The 22,934-nt window shown below is 45.7% G+C and overlaps 1 protein-coding gene across 1 annotated transcript; it reads right to left on the reverse strand.

Moving 5' to 3' along the window:
- Positions 1–300: 300 nt before the first annotated feature.
- Positions 301–12,117, reverse strand: LOC142443173 (endogenous retrovirus group K member 10 Gag polyprotein-like). Its single transcript, XM_075544708.1, has 3 exons — positions 11,299–12,117; positions 1,219–1,638; positions 301–927 (listed from the first exon to the last, which is right to left on the reverse strand). The coding sequence occupies exons 1-3, from the start codon at positions 12,115–12,117 to the stop codon at positions 301–303; spliced, it is 1,866 nt and encodes a 621-aa protein (XP_075400823.1).
- Positions 12,118–22,934: the final 10,817 nt, after the last annotated feature.

Below are 22,934 nucleotides of genomic sequence, written 5' to 3' on the forward strand. Positions count from 1 at the left end.
TAAAGGTCAGAGGAGCCCGGTCGGGAGGCACCACGAGTATTGCTGATCGCCGGGTGAGAAGTGTTCAGAGGCAGCGGTAGGGCCTGGAGCCAGGCGCTGCCCTCGCAGGATGGAAACAATACCTTTAGAAACACTTGCCAAAATCTTTATTTCTCCTGCATAATCACTATCTACCAATGAGGGGTGAACAGTAATACCATTTAGGGTGGTTGAAGAGTGTCCCAAAATCAGAAAAAAAGGTGCCTGGTGGTGGGGGGCCAAAAATTCCAGTGTCGATAATTCGCACTCCATCTTCGGGGGTTAGTATTGTGGGGGTGGCGGTACACAGGTCCACTCCTGCATTTCCTGGGGTGGCCCGGTACAGGGAGGGTCGGGCTGCCGGCTGTTCCCCAAGGCCGGAACAAAGGGAATGGGTTCAAGGGCTCGGGGCTGGCCCCGCTGGCCGTTTCCCGAGAGCGGAGGCAAGGGACGCCTGTTGATATCGGTAATGGAGCGGCAGGCAGTAACCCAATGCTTTCCCTTTTTACATCGGGGGCAAGGGGTAGCGGGGATGGCGGGGCAGGCGCTCGATTCCGCAGGGGAGGTAATTTTAGTGAAGAAGGGGGCTGCGACAGGGCACTGCCGGGCGAACTGTCCTGGTTGGCCGCACTTAAAACAATTTTTCGAAGAATTATTGACCTGCAAGGCGGCGCCCACTGCAAGATAAATGGCCTGGGAAACCTTAGCGGAAAAAGGGTCGATATCCTGGCACAAGTGTAACATTTCATCAAGGGTCTTATCTCTAGCCTTGCCGCGCATAACCGCCCTGCAGGAGAAATTAGCATTTTCATAGGCCAGCTGTTTAATGAGCTTATCACTAGCAGCCTCATGGTCGAGGGTCCGTTCGGCCCCTTCCAAAAGGCGGCTAATGAACTCATTGTATGGCTCCTGCAGCCCTTGAGTTATTTTAGTGAGGGGGATAATGGCTGAACCTTAAGTGGGAAGCGCTCGCCACGCGCCAAGGGCGGCATTGGCAGTTTGGGCTAAGAGACCGATTGGGAAGCGTTGCTGGTGTGTTTCAGCAGCATACTTGCCCTGCCCACTAAGCTTTTTAAAGGTCCAAGCAGCCGAAGGTGATCGAGGGGATTTGAGGTTAGTGGCGGCAATAGACTGACATCTATCCAAAAAATCGGCTTTCCAAGTTAAAAACTGGACTCGAGTCAAAACAGCCTGCACTACTTGCGTCCACTCGGCGGGAAGCATATGGCCCTCGCGGGAGACGGCGTCCAAAACACTTAAGGTGTAAGGGGCGTTGGCTCCGTAAGTTCGGACTGCGGTGTTGAGTTCCTTTAAGTTTTTAAGGTGGATCTTACGGAATTCCCGAGTTTTAGAGCCAGTCCCCTGTACAGGCGGCTCCTCATCTTCGCTCCCGCTTTCGTTTTCGTTCTCAGACCCCGACGTGTTATCGTTTTTCGCCTCCCCGTCCTCGTTACCAGAGCCCACGGGCGGGGAGCCGGCGGACTCTGCCTGAGGGTTATCAGGGGTGGACCTTGGGGAGGACCTGGTGGAGCGGGTGAGAACGGGGAGCAAGAGCTGGGCAGGTTTGGCCTTCTTTGTTTTAGGGACATGCTCTTTAGCGGACCCGCAAGGGTGTGCTGCCTGGCAAGGTGAACAAAAAATAGTTTCTCGGAGGGACGTTTGAAGGGAGGAAAGTGTTAAAATAAGATTAGTCCCAAGAAATTGTTTGTGCGTAAAGCAATTTTATCAGGATGTTATTATTACACTATGCAAGCTATTACCTTTTGCTCTTACCCGTTTGCACGCACCCTCCCCATTCCCTCTGGAGCTGTCCAGCCTCAGTCCATTTGAAATATTTTATAGGCGACCCTTCCTTTTCTCCCCTTTCCCTCCCAGTGACAGCCCTCCATTAGCCTCATATTTACCATATTTTTCTTTACTCCGCAACCTCCTTAGACAACACGTTAACTCCGTTATCCCTGAATCTTCTCCAGCCTCTCCCAACCTCCCAGTCAGTACATCCTGGAGATACCGTATTAAATCTTTAACACCCAAACCTTTGGCACCTCAGTGGGAAGGTCTGTACACTGTCATTCTCACCACTCTCTCGGCTGTCAAAGTAGTAGGTCTACACTCTTGGATATACCTCTCCAGAGTCAAACCAGTAACCAAAGTTAATCATGTTCCCCAGTGGTCTGTTCAGTCTACTGGTCCTATGTCTCTCCGCCTCACTCGCCTCACCAAACCAGCCAGCTAAGCCTAGCATTAACTTCCCCTTTCGCCTGGAGGTTTTTTTCTCACTGAAAATGTAACTAACCCCCAATATCACCAGCATCACCTACTCACTGGAAAAAGTTATCTCCTAGCCACAGCTGATTGCCTGGTCACTAGTTATTCTGGCCCAGTCTACCTTAATTTCACCTTGTTCAAACACAGTTCCAACTCCCTGAATGCGCACCTTCTCCCAAAACCAACTTCCCCCATCGTTTGTTTTCTATATGACCAAACCTCTAACCCCGCTTGTGCACAAAAATGGGTAAAACAAAACACAGGGTGCCCTGAAGGTCCTACAATATTCACCATGCTCGCCCCTACCCTGTAACCAAATCCCACCTGTTCTTTTGGTCAGGAATACAATTCCCCTTAACCATCCCTGACCCGTACAACAACAGATAGACCAAACCAGTCAAGGGAGGCTGGTATTTTAACTCCCACAGCACATATCCTAATGCTAAACTGTTCATATAAAGGTTGTTAGCCCAGGTCCAATCCACCATCCACCGTAATATTCAGATCCCAAAACAGCAACTCATTAACCAAATTTCTAAACCTTCCAAGTCTCTCTTCTCCTGGATCGCCCTGCTACAGCAGGGACTGGCCATCACCAACCTTGCTAAATTAGGCAACCTTTCCACCTGCCTCATGTGTGCAGCCCTGGAATGCCCTCCTCTAGCAGCAGTCCCAGTTCCCAGCTGGTCATCTGCACTTAAGGTCTCCACCATGCAACCCATAATTATCCCCAATGTCCCTCTGTACTTCACACCAGGGTACGCACAGGTGCCGTTTTGCTACTCCAATGCATCCACTCAACTGTGCAACACCACAATGCCATCCTCCCAGCCAATAACAGCACCAGCAGAATTTTTCTTCTGGTGCAATTATACACTCACCAAACTTCTTAACATCAGTAGCAGGTCTGCCTTCTTGTGCCTACCTGTCACTCTAGTTCCGCAGCTCACTGTCTACACCCCAGCTAAATTCCAGAACAAATACACCCAGACACATAGTCACCACAGTAAAAAAGCAGTTTTTCTCCCCGTTATTGTAGGCCTTTCCCTAAGCGTACTCACCAGTCGCGGTGGGACTGAGTGGTGGCACCCTGGGACACTCCATCACCACAACCAATCAGTTAGCTGAACGCTTCCAATCGACATTCGATATCTCCGCAGAATCTTTAGACTCCTTACAAAAACAAATAACCTCTATTGCTCAAGTTACCTTACAGAACCGTCGCGCTCTAGACCTCATCACGGCAGAAAAGGGAGGAACCTGCCTCTTCCTCCAGGAGGAATGCTGTTATTACATCAATGAGTTGGGAATTGTGAAAACCAATATCCAGATCACTAACAAACTAAGCCGTGAGTTACAGAGCACCAGGCCAACAACAGATGGAACTATTCCCTGGTGGAGCACTTCTCTGTACTCCTTTTTAGCCCCCATAATAGGACCCATAATTTTAATTACACTTTTATTTTTAATTGCTCCTTGTTTTATCCAGTTTTTCCAAAACAGGCTCCGCAACATCACCCAAGCTGCAGTTCACCAAATGATGTTGCAGCTGCATGAACCCCAATATGAAACTGTCTGGGAGCCTCGATATGAATTCCCCCATCGTGCGTCGACCCTAGAATCCCAGTACTCCGCCTTACAAAGCCCCCCTCCCCCCTTAAATCGTCGTCCATGGTCAGCATGAAGCAGTTACGGAAAGACAACATCGTCCATTTTCCCTATAGGGTGGAGTCTGGGATGAAGGATCTTAGCACAAGTAACTCCATTTTGATTTTGGAACTATGTTAAGTTCTTGTAACTTACCCTGTACCTACCCCCCCTTGTGGGAAGCCGCAGCTCTCGCCGCCATTACAAGATGGCGCCGGGCAGTCAGGGCGGTGGCCCAGTTAAGTGGTAAACAACCACTTAGAGCATGCGCACTGCTTAGATGACGTAGTCATAACTCCACCCTGGAGTATGCTAATAAGGGTTCTGGTGAACACACCAATCAATGCACAGCACGTCCCCATAGAGCGCATATAAGCAGCAGTAGTTTGGGGCTTCAAGGTCTTTTTCCGCATCTGCAAATCGAACCCACATTAAACGCCTGTGGAAGAATCCTGTTGTGGCGCGTCCTTCTTGCTGGCGAGACTGAGCGCGCGACAAGTGGTGCCGAAACTCGGGAACGACCACCTCCGGCATGAGCGGAGACCCCCTGTCATCAGGGAGGATTCAGAACCGCACGGCGTGGGAAGAAATGGTAAGTTCTGAGAGACATGAGCCTGAATGATTGTTAAGCCGCTTGCTGGTGCTTGAGTGTTGGCGTGTGAATACTTCCGCTTTCGGTTTTAACGGCGAACAGCCAGCTGCCTTTTCTTTATCGCGCATAAATCGGGTGTAGATAAATCCGTGCGCGCCCGTGTGTTAAGTCTTTGTATACATAAGCAGGCAACATGGGGAACGCGGCAATAAAGACTATGGTTACGGCTCTCGATGCCCTATTGAGAAATAGAGGATTAAAAATTTCAGAACAGACTTTGTGTAAATTTGTAAAAAACATAGATGAGATAGCACCATGGTTTGTTTCCACAGGCTCGCTAACATCCGCGAGCTGGAATAAGCTAGGGCGAGACATAGACCGAGCCGCTGAAGCCGGACGGCTGAAGCCGGGGATTAGACCCATTTGGAAGCTAGTGAAAGCATGCATTGAGGACAAAGAGTGTGAGCAGCCATTGCGCCAAGGGCAGCAGGCTTTAGAAGATGTTCAGGAGAGCATGTCAGAAACAGAGCGGGAGGAAGAACAAGGAGCTCGTAGGAAGCAGCACAAAGCTGTTAAAAATGAGGAGGCTGCGCAGTTAAAATTAAAAGAGGAAGTTGATCAACAGAAGAAGAGCCGTGCCCGCCATTCGGAGCCCTTGTACCCGTGGCGAGAACTAGAGCTTCTTGAGTTATCAGAGGAAGAAGAGGAACAGTTAGAGGAGGCAGCCGCTCGCTACGAGGAGGGACGGTATAATGCTTTTCAAGTAACCGCTGTGAGCCTGTCCACACCACCCCCTTATAGCGAGAACAGGCAGAAAGGGTGTGGATACTCCTTTTGCCCACCCGGTACCCGCAGAGCAATACAACAAATGTACCCAGTATTTGAAGACCAGAATAATGCTCGTTATCATACGCCTTTAGAGCATAAGCAAGTGAAGGACTTAGCTGAAGCAGTAAGATCTTATGGTGTCAATGCAAATTATACTCAGTCCCTGATTGAGAGACTTACAGGCAATGCTATGACACCTGCTGATTGGACTTTTGTTACAAAAGCAGTCTTGACAACAGGACAGTATTTGGAGTGGAAATCCTTGTGGCAGGACCTATTAATGGCTCAGGCTAGGAAAAATGCCGCGGCGGGGCAACCCGCATGGAATTTTGAAATGCTGACAGGTCAAGGAAGATGGGTTAACAATCAAACAGCCTTCCCAATACAGGTATATCAACAAATAAATACTGCCGCGAGCAAGGCATGGAGGACCTTGCCTAATAAAGGAGAGGTTAGAGGTAACTTAAATAAAATTATACAGGGACCTACTGAGCCTTTCTCAGATTTTGTCGCCCGTATGTTGGAAGCGGCAGGAAAAATCTTTGGAGATCAGGAAACAGCCATGCCTCTCATTGAGCAGTTAGTTTTTGAGCAGTGTACTAAAGAATGTAGAACAGTTATAACGCCCTGGAAGTCCAAAGGACTGCAGGCATGGATGAAGGCTTGCAGGGAAGTTGGTGGTCCTTTGACAAATACAGGATTGGCTGCTGCAGTATTGGCGGCCCTAAAAAGAGGCCCCCTAAAATGCTTTCAGTGTGGTAAGGAAGGACACATTAAAAAACATTGCCCTACTGGCACCGCGAGTCAAACTAGGATAGGGACCAAAAGGACCCCGGGAGTTTGCCCTCGGTGTGGTAAGGGTAGACATTGGGACAACGAATGCAGATCTGTGAAAGATAGCAAGGGGCGCCCCCTAGAGCAAAATGACTAGGAGCCAAAAAACGGGAAGCGGGGCCCTCATCCCCAGGGCCCGCAAATGTATGGGGCAATCCAGGAGGAGGGCCTCCGCCCACTGGGGAGGCCACTCCCAAAAGGGCCACTGCGGGATTCGCAGGGGTGGACCTCAGTTCCACCACCAGAGCAGTACTAACGCCACAGCAGGGATGCCAGCCCATCCCTACGGATTTTTATGGTCCCCTTCCAGAAGGCACCGTGAGCTTGCTGCTTGGTAGGTCCTCCACCACCTTAAAAGGCTTAATTGTGCACCCAGGAGTCATTGATCAGGATTTTACAGGACAAGTAAAGGCAATGTGCTCCTCCCCACGAGGAATATATGCCATCTCACCTGGAGACCGTATCGCGCAGCTCTTGGTGTTGTCTAGCAAGCATGCACTATTCCCAAGTACTAAAGTTAGTAGAGAAAAAATGAGCTTTGGATCATCAGGAGAAGCTGGGGCCTTTTTCTCAGTGCAGTTAGATCAACCCCCAACTTTGACATTGGACATTGAAGGGAAAACCTTTGAAGGTATATTAGACAAAGGGGCAGACAAAAGCATTATATCCACCAAATGGTGGCCTTCCTGCTGGCTGGTAACACAATCTTCACAGTCTCTACAAGGACTCGGGTATGCATCCATGCCTATGATAAGCACCAGACGGTTGCACTGGAAAGCTGAGGAAGGACAATCAGGCCAGTTACAACCATATGTCCTCCCCTTACCTGTAAATTTGTGGGGAAGGGACATGTTGACAGACCTAGGATTAATACTAACCAATGATTACTCACCTATAAGTCAAGAACTTATGCAAAAAATGGGATATGTACCGGGAAAGGGAGTTGGGAAACACCTACAGGGTCGTCCTGAACCAATAGAGGTAGCAGTGAAGAAAGATCGCACAGGTCTGGGTTTTTCCTAGGGGCCACTGCGGAGCCGCTACCCATTCCGTGGCTCTCAGCAGAGCCAGTTAGGGTACCACAGTGGCCGCTCCCAGTAGAAAAATTAATTGCAGCACAAAGGCTAGTTAAGGAACAGCTAGAACTAGGACATTTAGAACCATCCGTGTCCCCGTGGAACACACCCATATTTGTTATTAAGAAAAAATCAGGGAAGTGGAGATTGTTGCATGATTTAAGAGCCATCAACGCCCAAATGTCACTCATGGGCCCTGTGCAGAAAGGCCTCCCATTGCTATCTGCAATACCTAAAGGCTGGACCATCATTATAATAGACATTAAGGATTGTTTTTTCTCCATCCCTTTGCATAAGAAAGATAAGGAAAGATTTGCCTTTACCCTACCCTCCATTAATCATGAAGAACCTGACAAACGCTTTCAGTGGCGAGTTTTGCCACAGAAAATGGCCAATAGTCCTACTATGTGCCAGTTATTTGTGGACCACGCACTAGCACCCGTCAGAGAAAAATTTGGTCAGTTAAAAATCTACCATTACATGGATGACATATTAATAACTGGAGAAGAGGAGCCAGATGTGCAGCAGGGATACAGAGAGGTAGTTAAGGAATTAGAATCCCATCAGTTAGCCATAGCACCAGATAAGGTCCAACAATCTTCAATTGGACAGTTTTTAGGAGCCACAATAAGCCCTTGTCACATAATACCTCAAAAATTGACTATACGGAAGGATCAGTTAAAGACATTAAATGATTTTCAAAAGTTGCTAGGAGATATCAATTGGCTCCGCCCATATTTAAAGGTATCCACTGCTGACCTTAAGCCATTGTTCAATATCTTGGAAGGAGAAAGCCTTGTTACTTCTCCTCGAGAAATCACTCCTCAAGCCCAGAAAGTATTAGAACAGGTTGAAAAGGCCATTTCTGAAGCGCAGTTAGATAGAATAGACATAAAATCTCCTTTTCAGCTGTGCATTCTAAAAATTGCCTGCGCGCCAACTGCGGTCTTGTGGCAGACTGGGCCTTTGTTGTGGATCCATGCCCACTCCTCACCTTCCAAAACTATTGAACACTACCCTTTTATGGTAGCCACAATGGCCCTAAGGGGTGTTAAGACAGCTATTATGCATTTTGGAAGAGAGCCTAGCAGCGTCATTGTCCCATATACTAGTAAGCAAGTTTCTACACTGTGCGCCACTACAGATGAGTGGGCAATTTTTAAATGCAGTTTTAATGGACTAATAGAAAACCATTATCCTAAACATTCCTTGTTGCAATTTGTGACTGCTCATCCAGTAATTTTTCCCCATGTCACTGTTAACAACCCCATTAAGGAAGCTTTAGACATTTATACAGATGGCTCTAGTACAGGCAAAGGATGTTATGTAATAAACGATCAAGTGACTACATTACAATTTTTAGCTGATGCACCCCAATTAGTAGAATGTTTGGTGGTCTTAGAAGTTTTTAAGAAATTCACGGAGCCAATTAACATCATATCTGACTCCCATTACGTAGTCAACGCGGTGTCTAAGCTGGAAATTGCTGGCTACATTAAGCAATCCAGCAAGGTAGCAGACATCGTGTCTCAAATTAGAAAATGTATTTTGCAACGAAAACACCCATTTTATATTCAGCATATACGTGTTCATAGCTTGCTCCCGGGACCCATGGTAAAAAGTAATGATTTGGCTGATCAAGCTACAAGAGCTTTCCCTGTGTTAACTAAATCCCACTTTGAACTTGCTAAAGACTTTCATGAGCTGTATCATGTGCCTGCTGCCACCCTACGCATTAAGTTTCCAATTACTCGCGCAGAGGCTCACACTATTGTGTTGCAGTGCGCCAAGTGTGCAGAATTTATTTCCAAACCCTCGGTCGTGGTAAACCCTCGAGGCATCCGTCCTCTCAACATCTGGCAAATGGACGTTACCCATGTATCTGCTTTTGGAAAGTTGCAGTACGTGCATGTGTCAGTGGACACCAGTTCTGGCATTGTACATGCAACACCCCTAACGGGGGAAAAATCCAGCCAAGTAATTCAACACTGCTTAGAAGCCTGGAGTGCATGGGGCAAGCCCACCATGTTAAAAACAGATAATGGGCCTGCATACACTTCCACCAAGTTCCGACAGTTTTGCTTGCAAATGCAAGTGAAGCACTTCAGGGGTTTGCTGTACAATCCCCAAGGGCAAGGAATTGTGGAACGATGTCATCGCACTCTAAAGCAATATTTATCAAAGCAAAAAGGGGGAATAGAGACCGTGACGGTCACTACCCCTAGAATGGCTTTATCTCTAACCCTTTTCACCCTAAATTTTAAAAATTTGGATGAGAAAGGCCAATCAGCTGCAGACAGACACGGGCAATGGCCAAAGCCACCAAAGGAAATGGCCCGGTGGAAAAATGTCCTAGACAACAAATGGTATGGCCCGGACCTCATATTAATCATTTTGTGTTTTTCCACAGGAAGAAGAAAACCCCATCTGGGTGCCAGAGAGACTGGTGAGACTAATTAAGAAGGAGGATGAAGATCGTGGGAGCAGAAAGAATGAAGAGGACAGCGATCCATCCAGCGCTACTATTGACGCTAATGGTGATATGGGCCCCGGTAGCACAGGGAATTAAGAACAGTATTGTGTCTCAAACCGCTGAAGCGTTACTGCAATGTCAGCGTGTGGATGCCCATCTGACCTCTGGCATTTTTTAATTAAATCAAAAAACAGATTTGCTCCAGCAGCAAATCAACCAGTTTACCACTATGGTACAATTAAGCTGTGTCTCTTCCACCACAGCGCTTTGCATCACTCCAGTGTTATATGATAATTTTAGTGCATTGAGTGCTAGTATTTCTCAGTATCTCACAGGACAATGGACCAAATAGTTGAACCAGCTGCAAGAAGACCTCCTGAATCAAGTTGTCCTATTGAATGGAACACACGTGGAACCCCTTACCCTTGAAATTTTTTCTTCTTGGCTTTCATCTGCATTTTCCTAATTTAAGGAGTGGGTGGGGGTGTTTACATTTGCTGCAATAATGTGCTGTGGAGGAGTGTTGTTGCTATGATTGCTCTGCAAACTTAAAGCTCAGCAAAGGCGTGCCAAGGTCATCATTGCGCAGGTGCTCTTAGCGATTGAGTGCGGTGGTTCCCATGATCTTTGGCTTTCTTTGTTAAAAGAAAACTAACCCCCATAAGTTGTCAGCTCTCGCACGCCAAGGGGAAGACCCCATTGCACTGGGAAGAGTGACAGAAATTGGATCTTGGCCAGCCCTTGCACCATGCGGAGCTCTGCTCATTGCACGCATCAGGGTGACCAGATTTGGGTTCTTATATCCATCTTGATCTCCTGGGGCTGCTGGAGGCTCCGGGATGGATCGATGGATTAGGCCTAAAATAAATAAGAAAGGAGGAGATGTGGGAAGCCGCAGCTCTCGCCGCCATTACAAGATGGCGCTGGGCAGTCAGGGCGGTGGCCCAGTTAAGTGGTAAACAACCACTTAGAGTATGCGCACTGCTTAGATGACGTAGTCATAAATCCACCCTGGAGTATGCTAATAAGGGTTCTGGCAAACGCACCAATCAATGCACAGCACGTCCCCATAGAGCGCATATAAGCAGCAGTAGTTTGGGGCTTCAGGGTCTTTTTCCGCATCTGCAAATCGAACCCGCATTAAACACCTGTGGAAGAATCCTGTTGTGGCGCGTCCTTCTTGCTGGCGAGACTGAGCGCGCGACACCCCCTCCCTTGTATAAAACCAGCATATTTTTACTAATAGGACGCTTGCTCAGTCAGCTTGCCCAACTTCTAGACGCTTGCTCTGCTAGTTTGCCCAACGCCCACCCAACTCCCAGAAAATTTTAACAATTACTTCCTTTTCTTACAATCCCTTGCGTAAGCATAGTTATCCCCCTTTTTCCCCCTGTGCCTGTCAGAAAGGGGTATAAAAACACCATTCACACTTCCCTCTGCACGGCTTCAATAACTCAATGCCCTGAGTTGCTGATCCCGCCCGCAAGCTTCTCAATAAAGCCTGCTTCTAAAACTTTCTTAATTGGATCTCTGGTTCTGTTTCGCGCCCAAATAAACCTTACAGAAAGTTCCGCGGAAAGGCGGGCGAAATCCTTTTGGAGGTTTAAAACTTCTTTTAATTCAGCGACTTGGGAGCAAAGTTTTGCCTTTGCCTCAGAGAGGGCGGGCATTAAGGCGGCGGGGACTGGGAGAGCGGGGGCGCACATCTGATTGTTATAAGGTGGAGGTCTGGCTAAAAGGACAGGGGGCCAGTCAGGGTTATGGTAACGTGCCGCTTCTTCCTCCAGAGTGGCCACGTCCTCTGGGTCTAGGGGCTCGTCATTAGTGGCTTTGGAAAACACAGGGTAGGTAGCAGGCAAATTTTTGAGGCTATACTTCTCTTGTGGGAGGGGAAGGTAATGGGAGGTAGTGGGGGCAGGCTCCCCCGCAGCGGGCTTTTCTGAGTCAGGTTTCTCTGAACCTGGCACTTCTATGATTACCGAGGAAGATTTGGAAGGGTTTTTATCCGAACAAAGGGAAGAAACGGAGGCCGAGCGAGAAAGTGGGTGGAGGCAATATTCCGCCACCGAGAGAAGTTGTTGCTTATCTGGGTCCTTAGAAGCGGCCTCAACAATGTCCCTGATCAATCCCCAATAAGAAAAAACTGCGGCGGGAACAGCATCGGGTCCTTCTTTATGCAGTTTGTCATTTAAATCCCTCCCGACCTTTTGCCATTTCCCACGATGTATTTCAGGCCCATTCACTATAAACCATGGACAGACTTTGTCTACAAAAAGAAAGAATCTTATCAAATCCTTTTTCTTAACTCTTACTCCTCTCTCTCTGAGGGAAACTTTAAGGTCCTTTATAAAGACCATCTCTTTAGTTAGTTTTTGGCCCATCTCTATGGGACGGACGAAGTTCTACTCACCGAGGCTGATCAGTCTTCGTGAGCGGCGAAGACAGTCCACGACTTCTTCTTCATCTCTTCATCGGGGTCCGGCTGGGCGTCTTCTTCTGGGAGCTCTTCTGGAGCTGGGGGTCCAACCGGCAAGGGTCCACACCTCAGGCCCCACGTTGGGCGCCACTTGCCCTGACTGGCGGGACTCAGTTATTCGAGGAGTTCCGAGGGGGACCCAGCCTGAAAGAGAAACGGGCGAGAGAGGAGCGAGACCAAGCAGATTCTTGTCAAGGTCTCAGTTTATTGCTACACAAGCTTTTTAAAGGGTGAGGCAAACAAAGGAATTCCAAGGGAAGATAAAAAAAGGGAGGACGGGGGGTGTAGAGCACACAGGGCAGACAGACACAAATCTACGACTGGAATGTCTGGTGCTGGAATAAACAAAGGTGGGCCATCTGGTGTTTGTCAGGGTAAGATAAGGTTGAGGCTGCCGGGCAGGCAATATGGAATTGGTTTTGTCAGGCTGATTATGTCCGGTTCCCAACAGCTGACTTTGGTTGTAAATGCACACATTTTAGATGCAGCAGAGTCCCCTGGGAAAGGGACATTTTAAATAGTGTCTATGGTCATCCCCTAAATTTGAAGGATTAGTTTTCTAGATAGACAATACTTTAATCTAGGGTGCCTGCTGGGTCTCAAGCAGATGTCTTTTTGTTCCAAACCTGAAATATTGTTATTCTTATTCTGCTCCCCCCCCCGCCCCGCTCCCGTTAGCTTTGACTTTCCACTCACTGCTCTGCTGTATGTTTCTACTTGATCTCCTGACTGGTTTTGCCCGAATTTTGGATGTGCTCTGGCAAACCAGGGGTTTCTCATCTCACAGTCTTGCATCAATTAGAAGTTAAAGAGTTGAAACTATTCTATTCTGGGGCCAACATTCTCCAATTGGAAACCTCCTCCCTGCGACCTTATGACACTTGAATGTCTTTATTTACATTAAGACTGGCCTTAGTTATCAAAACTTGAGACATTTTGTTTGTAGGAGTGCTGGAGTTGGTGATGGCAGTGGACCAAAGAAAACCCCTGAAGACTTTGAGGAGGTTGATAAGGAAGTGTTGGTGTGGAAAGAAAAGATGTATGGAGACTGTGGGTGTTGACGATACCCTGGTGTCCACCTGATGTTTTCAACAAATGATAGTCTGTCCACTCTCTGGGACACAGGACATACAGGAGTCCAAGGCAGGGCAGAGACCTTGAGGGGCTGGAGGGAGAGCACACTGAGCTCAGAAATACTTGGTTTTCCTTTGACCCTTAATGCTCACCGCTTAGGTCAAGTGCTCTCTCATTATAGACTAACAGGCATATGGTTCGAACAAAGAGTTACCCTAAGATGGGCTCAGAAGGTAGAGGGTTGTCTGTTCTCTATCACTTTCTGTTTATAAAGACTAGACTCCGTCACATGCAAATCATTCTTCAGGCACTAGGGTAAATTTCACCCTTTGGCTGGGAAAGCTATCAGTTCTCTTTAGACACGGCTGTAGGTCTTTTGGAAAAGTAGAGCTGTGGTCTACAGATGCTACTGCTGTGTGTTCTCCTTTGCCTGGTGACAGTTCTCCAAGGTGGGAGATTCAGATATCTGACTTGAATCTATGGGGATGGCTGTGACTTCAAGTGAATGACAGGAACCATCGTTTTTGTTTGCAGGTGTCCTGTCCCAGTTGCAACTTCAGGAGTTGGGTCCAGGACTGGAGAAGCCCTCCCAGAAGCTGTCCCTCACCTGCTCTGTCTCTGCTTTCTCTATCACAAATAGTGGTTACTGCTGGAGCTGGATCTGCCAGACCTCGGGGAAGGGGCTGCAGTGGTTGGTACACAGATGCTTTAATGGTAATACATATTTTAACCCGTCATACCAAAGCCGACTCTCAATCACCAGAGACACATCGAAGAACCAGTTCTCCCTGCAGCTGAACTCCATGACTGCTGAGGACACGGCCATGTATTACTGCGCAAGCGTCACAGCCAGGGGAAGTCATTTTCCTTCTTCAAAACAGGTTATCATGGTAATTCTCACCCTATCCGTTACTCAAAACCTGTTGACAATGAAATACAGTCATGTCCAGATTCATGCATTCAATGCACGATTTTAAATATACTGAGCTCAGTGACCTCCTACTGCCCAGGGTCAGGTCTGTGAAGGTTTCTTTCTGAATAGCTCTCTGTGCACTCTTGGCAGTGAATGACTAATGATTTTTATGTCTCAGAAAATAGTTGTGGTGATTTCTAGGGCTAAATTGGTGACGTGCCCTTAGTGATGCTTGTTACACATTGTCTCCCTAGATGCAGAAACAGTGTTCCAGGCACAGAGAGACCCCTGACACCCGGAACAGGTGAACTGCAATGACCTGTTTGGTGGGCAGAGTCATTAGTAAGATCATTCATTGGAATCAAAATGAAGGGGTCACTCATTCGAAGGACAAGTTTGATTCCAAAAGATAGTAAATGTGTCACAAGAGGAGGAAATTGAAAGCTACTTTCTCAGAATGTTCTTTAGGTCCTGTTTTCGGCAGATGCCAGGGAATGAAGTCAGTGATGATTTCCTCTCGGAAGCTGTGGTTTCTCCACCTTGTCACATCTCTCTAGAGACACCATGTGTAATAACTTTTGGGAAACGTCCTGCATTGGAACCTGCCTTCTCTTCATTGTAATGGGCTTTGTCTGTCTTTCAACATCTATCCAAAGGCAGGCTTCAGAGTAATAAGTATTGATGAGCTCTCAGTTTACACTCCAGGATACTAACTAGTGGCATTTGTAGTCAAAATTAGAAACATTTCATGCAAAAATGTATTCTCATGTTGAGTGGATATTTTCTCCACACACTCTAATGTATCTTGAAGCTTTTCATTCTAACGAATACTCACTCACAAATGTGTATTTATTCAATAAACATCTCTTAGAATGATCTCAAAAACGTTTTCTATGCCAATATTATCGTTTGGAAGCATATAATTATTAAGATTCTCAAGGAAAATGGAAAGAATGAAAAAAAGTTAATCCAAAAGAAAAACAAGTGCAGAATATAAAGACTTACAAAATAATAAAAAAACAAAAATTAAGAGAAAACATATAAAATGAACTGAGGGCAGAAAAATTGAGGGGGAAATCAGTAATTCCACAAAGGGGGGGGATAAAACCAGAAAGATAACCCAATGCATAATGACAGCAATAAATGCAGACACATCAATAATGACATGAAATATAAATGGATTCTATGCACCTCTCAAGTGGCAGAGAGAAGCACAATGGATAAGGAAACTTGATCCATAATTCTATGCTTACAAGAAACACATTTGAGACATAAAGACAAATATAACCTAAAAATGAAAGATAGAAGAAAATATATCAAGAAAATGGCAATAAAAAAGCAATATTAACCAGTGACAATTTTAAAATGGAGTACTAGCAATAAAAATAAAAAATAAAATAGACTTCAAGACCCAATCCTTAATGGGAAACAAACAAGGGCATTATATGATAAAAGGTACAAAAGAGCACAAAGGGAAAAAAAAATATATGCACTCAATGGCAGACCCTCAAAATATATTAATCACACGCTTATAGACTTAAAGAGAGAAATACATAATTTTACAGTAATAGAGTTAAATATGCCCCACTGAGTTTTACAGAACAACTCAAAAGATCAATTGGACAATAAATCTGGATAACACAATTTACTGACCTCATAGACATATAGGAAGCATACTGTGTAAGTCTGGGTAAACTAGAGAAACAAATTCACAAAAACTCATATGAACAGAGAGTTTTATATAAAAGGTAAGTGTACATTAAGAAAGCTTCCCAACCCAGTGCTGTCCAAGCCCACAAGTCCAACATTTGTCCCTATGTCGGACACTAATCCACAAAGTCCTCCTCCATCTCACAAAGCACACGCAATGATGCTGACTGCAGGAGGAAAGCCGAATCAGAGAGAGTGTAAGCATCACAGTGCTGGCAGGGGTCTCCACATAGCTGCTTCAGCACCCAGGGGTGCATCAGGGTGGGTATACAAGGCTTCTCCTCAGGGATGTCTTTCAGGAAGTGAATCTTGCCAGCTGAAGCAGGGAACTGGCTAAGGCACCTGCACCCTGGTCCAACCATCAGAGAGCAAGAGACCCAAGAACTCAAAAGGCGAGGCTCATGGAGCCATTTATCTCTCTCTGCTCTTCACTGTGAACCCTTAGAGGTACTATTGCCAATCCTTGATTGTTTGGTTACCAAAATAAACTCTTTAATTTTTAACAGAAACCCTTTTGCTCTTTGACAGGAATGATGGAAGATGAGATAGTATGTACATTTTTCTCAAGGCTGTTTATCAATCACTGCTACATGTAGAAAGGAAGGAAAGAAAGAAGGGGATGAGGGAAGGATGGAGGAAGGGACGGAGCGAGAGGAATAGAGAAGCAACAATACATGGAAATAGAGTTGCCATCTTAAGGAAATTTTATTTTTATTTATCTAGTAGCTAAATTTTGGTGACAAGGATGTATTTACTACCAATAAATTAGTTAAGAAGAATCAGATCCCAAAATAAGAACAATGAAGTCATTGGACAATCTCTATGAGTCCACTGCCCAACCTGCTTAACCCTGTGTAACACTGTAAATTTCACACTTGCCCAAAGAGCCTCCCCTGGGATATGACATATGGACACACGATAATGAAATATATATACCTCATATGGTGCCGATATTTATTCTGTATTTTCCTTCCTGACACTCTGTTGACACATTTCTTTCTAGAAAAGTATACCATTCCACCAACCTACTATCAGTTATGTCTAAATATATTGGGCAAACATGCAGATAAAGGACAGTCCCAAGTTCAGGTTAACATGGAACAGAAAAACATCGCCACATCAAATCATAAGACATTTAGAAGGAGGAATTACGAAAAACCCATCTCTTTTTAAAAGTCACAACCCCACCCTGATGCATACTCAGGAATGTTTCTGTGAAATTGGTACATACCCACGATCCCCTATATTTCCTTCGTTGTGTACATACCTAAAACTATAAACCACACTCCTCACTGTTTTTTTTCCTTAAGGAGCTTGCTTTTGGGATTCTTCTGGCTCACTCCTTTCTTATTCCAAGTAAAGCTTCCCCATTTCATTTTTATGCAGCCCATTGGTAACTTGGGACCCACTTCCTCTTGCTGTGTGTTTATTCAACATGACATTAAATATTCATCTACCCCTGCCTCCCCCACTCCCTGAGAACTGTTATTCTACAAGAGCCTGTGAGGAGTACTGCTGTGTGTTTTGACATATTTTTGTTTACTGAGTTACCTTTGGGATTGTTCCAATTTATATCAACACTGTGACCAAGAGAACAGAGCACGGACTGATGTTGTGCCATCATCACACTTGCTATGCTTGATCTCATGGCTACACCTGTTGTATCAATCCATGCCACTGAGGAGCTTCCTCTTTTTCACTGACCGTCGACTTTACTGAGCATGGAGTCTTTTCCGGGTACTGCTCTCTCCTCATAGCATGACCAAAGTGTGTGAGGTGAAGTATCACCAATCTTGGTCCAAAGAACTTCTCTGGTTGTGCTTCCCTTTAAGACAGATCAGCTTATTTTTATGACATTGCCTGGTATTTTCAATATTCTTCACCCACACTATCATCAAGGTCCATGAAGCACTACTCCAGTCCTCCTTCACAACGGTCTAGCATTGACATGCATATAATGTGATTGAAAGCCCTGACCCATGGTTATTTTCATGGCCTCCTTAATCCTCAACATGACAGCATAGTCCCATGTAATACAGACCCCTAGGAAAGAGGTATGCATACCTGAGTGACACATTGAATTAAGTATCTGGTTATTGAATTAAAGTTCATGGATTTAAAATAACTAGTTAGTCCTTGTCAGGAATAGGAGGTTATCTGACCCAGAGAATATTTATACAATGTGATACTCTATCAAAAATCCTACAGAACAGTTCTATTAACCATACAGGGTCTCTGTGATTCAGAAAAGACTCGATGACATTGAGTTTGGTTTGGGAGCAAATATTATTTGCTTGCTTGTTGATTTGCTTGCTTGATTCAATGATTTGTCCTCAGTGGAGAGGATTCCTGGTGTGTGAATAGCTCTCAGATCTCACAATAAAAAAATGAAAGAAGAAATGTGAATGAAAATTGGATATGTTCACATCAAACAATACAGATAAACCTGGACCCTGGATAACTTAAGATAGCAAACACTTCCATCTGGGAAGACACTAAACTGAGCCTATGTGTAGGCGTCCAAATACCTCCATCTCTGCTCACTGTCTTGGTCCCACATGCACAGGCGCGAGTCTTGGAGAAAATAGCTTTTGGAGTGGTAGGACCTATGTTCCCATGAGCTGTTCACAGTCTCCAGACCTTATCCAGCCATTGACACTCATAGGCAAATTGCTCACGTGATTTCCTGTTTAAATGCTGCCTCTCCCTCAGGGGACACACGCAACTGCTGAATCAGGGTGACTTTGCTCCTGAAATGTCTGCTTCCTTCCTCTTTATCCTCATGGTGCTGAGTCTCCCATTGGGTCAGTGTCAGGGGGATATGGAATCCTCCCCAGCAGATTAACTGACAGATGGGTGTTTAATATTTATTTCTTATGTCTTCAGGGGACCTGGCCCTGGTGCAGCTACAGGAGTCTGGTCCTCAGATAGTGAGGCCTTCACAGACCCTCACTCTCATCTGAACCACCACGGGGACTCTGTTTCCAGCACCAGTGCTACTTGGGATTCGATCAGGCAGCACCCTGGAAGAGGCCTTGAGTGGCTGGGAAGGACTTAGTACAGAACAAAGTGAAACAGATTATGCACCATCTCTAAATGATCATCTAGTCATCAACCCAGACACATCGGAGAACCCGTTCTCCCTGCAACTGAGCTCTGTGACCACAGAGGATGCGGTTGTGTATATCTGTGCAAGAGACACAGTGAGGGTACATCAGTGTGGGCCCTCACACAAACCTCCCTGAAGAACAGGTGATGGAACTGAGATGCAGGGGGTGTTCAGACCAGAAGAGGGAAATCAAGCATAAACAGCACAAGCCCAGGATCCTAGAGCAGGTGTAGGAGTGAGCCCAGATGTGGATTTTTTGCTTCCCTAAGTTATTCTGGAATAGCTATTTCATAGCATTTGTAGCTTTAATATTGCTTGCATCAGATTCACCTTAGTCCTGGATTTGACATCTGCTTTAATCCTTAAAATCTGTCTTTTGTAGCAGTGCATCAAAAGACAGAGACTCTCCACTCAAGTACACCCTCAATGCAAAAAAAAAAACAAAAAACACTTTGCTATATTAAACTGGCATTCCATGATGGTCACCTTCCCGACACGATCAATTAAGACAATTGTGTGCATAAGCAAATGTGCTGAAGAAAGTTGATGGTGCCAAGCTATCAGAAGATATAGCATCTAGGGTCTTAAAGACTTGAAGGTAAGCAAACGGCCATCTATCTTACAACCAACAAAGCTGACATGGAAGAAGCACAGCAGCCTGTGTCACCCCGAGGTCTCGAAGGGATCAATTATCAGGCATCAAAGAAAAAAAAATTCTTATCATTGTAAATGATGGGGAGTGCAGAATGGAGACCCAAAGCCCATCTCTAGGCAATTGGACACACCCTTACTGAAGGGTTGTTGGGAGGGGATGAGCCAGTCAGGGTGCAGTGGAGAAAAGATGAAACATACAACTTTCCTCTAGTTCTTCAATGTTTCCTCCCCCCACTATCATGATCCCAATTCTACCTTACAAATCTGACAAGAAGAGAGGATGTACATTGGTAAAAATAGGAAATGGAAACACAGGGAAACCAGGATAGATAGATGACCCCTTCAGGACCAGTGTTAAGAGTGTTGATACCTGGACATTGGAGGGGAGGTGGGGCAAAAAGGGGGAACTGAGCACAAGGATCTACATATAACCTCCTCCCTGGGGGATGGACAAAAGAGCAGTGGATGAAGGGAGAAGTTGAACAGTGTAAGGTATGACATAATAATTTCTGAACTACAAAGAGTTCATGAGCGAGAGGAAGGTGGGGAGGGAGGGGGGAATGAGGAGCTGATATTAAGGGCTCAAGTAGAAAACAAATGTTTTGAGAATGATGATGGCAACAAATGTACAAATGTGCATGATACAATGAATGGATGTATGGATTGTGATAAGAATTGCATGAGCCCCCAATAAAATGATTGGAAAAAAACTTACTAGTGACCTTGAGCTTAGCAGCCTCAGTGTAATGAACCACACACATAGGACCTGCAAGATATCTAGAATATACTTATATACACTTGGAATGACCCTCTTAGAAGTCATTCAACTTCACTTATGGATATATTGTGAGAGGGTATGCAAATAGAGCCCCTCCTGCTGATGAGAACCACCCAGCCCCAACTCTGAAAGTTTTCCAGAGGTGTCCCAGCACTGGAATTTCCGGTTGTCCCCATTCAGGACTTAGCACATTGAGTAACCATGGAGTTTCCACTGAGCTCACCATTACTTATTGGAATTTTAAAAGATGATTTGATGGATAACAAGTGTGTGTTTAAGTGGGCACGAGTGAGAGACGGAATATGGGTTACGGTTTCCATTACCAGGATGCGTTTGCAGGTGTCCAGGGAGAGGCGTAGCTGGTGGAATCTGAGGGAGACTTGAGGTTTCTCTGAGATTCCTCTCTGAAGTCTCTGTATTCACTATCTATAACTGTCATATGCACTGGGTCTGCGTACCTCCAGAGAAGGGGCTGCTGTGGGTTTCATATATTTATACTGTTGGTAGGACATCCCAGACAGACTCAAGGGCCAATCCACCATCTCCCGATACAACAGCAAGAACATGCAATATGAAATGGACAACCTGAAATTCGAGGATACAGCCATGTCTGACTGCAAAAGACGCACAGTGAGTGGAACTAGAGGTTAACCCAGGCACGAATGTCCCCTAGTGGGAGGGGCTGGGCTGCAGGGGGCTCTCAGGACCCACACAGCACAAGACTCACTGGTGGACCATCACTACTGGCTTCCTGTTTTGTCTAGGGGTTCTTGTCCATATCAGTATCCCTCAGGGAAATTGTGGATCTCCTCACTTCTGTCAGCACTATGAGCCAACCTCCCTGTAATGATATGATGATTTTCAACTTAGTTTCTGTTCTTTTTTCACCTTTAATCCCCTAAACTTCCCATATTCATTGGTAATTCCTATGTCTAGGTTGAATTCTCTTCATCTCATCTGCTTCCTCAATCACTTTATGCCTTACAATCAATTCTGCTCCTGTACCTGTGCTGCGCAGGATCTAACTTTATTATGATTGTTATATATTTTCAGACAAAGAACACTAAAAGAGCTTAAGACCAGTACACCTATCCAAAGTCATGTCATCCTGTCTCCATCCATGCAATCAGGAGTTTTCCTAAGTTCATTCATTATAATAATTCACAACACCTGTTTGTCCCTGTTCACCACAGACTCATTTGAGAGTCAATCATTTCTCTGAATTCAAATTTGTTTTTTTTTTGTTTCATTTAGTAATTGTAAATATTGATACAGGTGTGGGAAGGGAAAGACAGACACTTTTATTCTGAATCTCAATTTGCATCCACAGAACTCACCTCCCTTCCAGTCCTGTGTCCCCTTCCCATGGACTATACAAGTCCTATTCAGTTCAGGGCATCCAGTGGTGCCCTACATGTTCAGTGGATGGCAGGACCTCCAACATCACTCCAGATCAGACTATCCTTCTCTAGAGACATGCCAGGGACTGAAATTCCCTCTGCTAGCTCTACGACCGCTATAGTTATGATCACATATTTCTGAATCAGACACACACAGAAGGAAAGACAGTCGGAGCCTAGACACAAACCTCAATGGAGGGAGAGGGCTGGGCTTGAGGGATCACCCAAGATCCAAAGATAATAGGGACCCACAGGGAAGAAAATGCATAGGAGCATTAAGAGGAATTTGTTTTTGTAAACAAAACCTACTTCCTTTTCTGCAGAGAAAATGTCTCTACCACTGGGACAGTTAACAATTATTGCACCAACCTGGCTGATAAACACATGTGAGCTTAATTGAAAGGCGGAGAGGTAAATGGCTCTGTGAGCCTCGCCTTTCCAGTTCTTGGGTCTCTTGCTTTCTGATGGTTGGACCAGCAGCGCCTTAACCAGTTCCTTGCTTCAACTGGCAAGGCTTACTTCCTGCAAGACATCAAGGAGGAGTGCTGGAGCAGCCACATGGAGACCCCTGCCAGCTCTGAGATGCTTACACGCTCACTGATTCAGTTGGCATCATGAGGACTTAGTGGATTGGTGTCAGACATATGGACTAATGTTGGACTTGTGGGCTTGGGCAGCATTGGGTTGGAATGTTTTCTTATTCATGAGTCTCTGTGAATTTGTTTCTCACATGTACCCAGACTAACACAGCCACTGACCTCCATATTCTTTAACTACCTCTCTGCATATGATCTGTGGAGAGTACTCAGTGGTACTATCCATCAGGTTGAAGAACAGTTACAATTTCCAGGGACAACCCAACAAACACAATCACTCTAAAAATGACAGACCTGAAAGCAGAGGATACAGCCATATATTACTGTACAAGGGACACAGTGTGTGGAAGTCACAGGGAGCCCAGACACAAACCTCCCCAGCAGGAATGGGGTGGACCTGCAGCTGGTGCTCAGCTTGCATGTAGTAAAGGAAGCCTGCAGGGAGCAGCTGCAGAGGAAGTCCAAGCTTTCCTTTTTATCTCACTCTT

Source organism: Tenrec ecaudatus, chromosome 3, assembly GCF_050624435.1.
Source record: "Tenrec ecaudatus isolate mTenEca1 chromosome 3, mTenEca1.hap1, whole genome shotgun sequence".
Taxonomy (NCBI): Eukaryota; Metazoa; Chordata; class Mammalia; order Afrosoricida; family Tenrecidae; genus Tenrec; species Tenrec ecaudatus.

Coding starts and splice junctions, on each gene's coding strand:
- LOC142443173 (XM_075544708.1), bottom strand. CDS start 12,117: ATGGGCCAAAAACTAACTAAAGAGATGGTCTTTATAAAGGACCTTAAA. Junction 1,639..11,298: donor GCCTTTCCGCGGAACTTTCT/GTAAGGTTTATT, acceptor TCACCTTGCCAG/GCAGCACACCCTTGCGGGTC. Junction 928..1,218: donor TTCCCGCCGAGTGGACGCAA/GTAGTGCAGGCT, acceptor CAAGGGCTGCAG/GAGCCATACAATGAGTTCAT.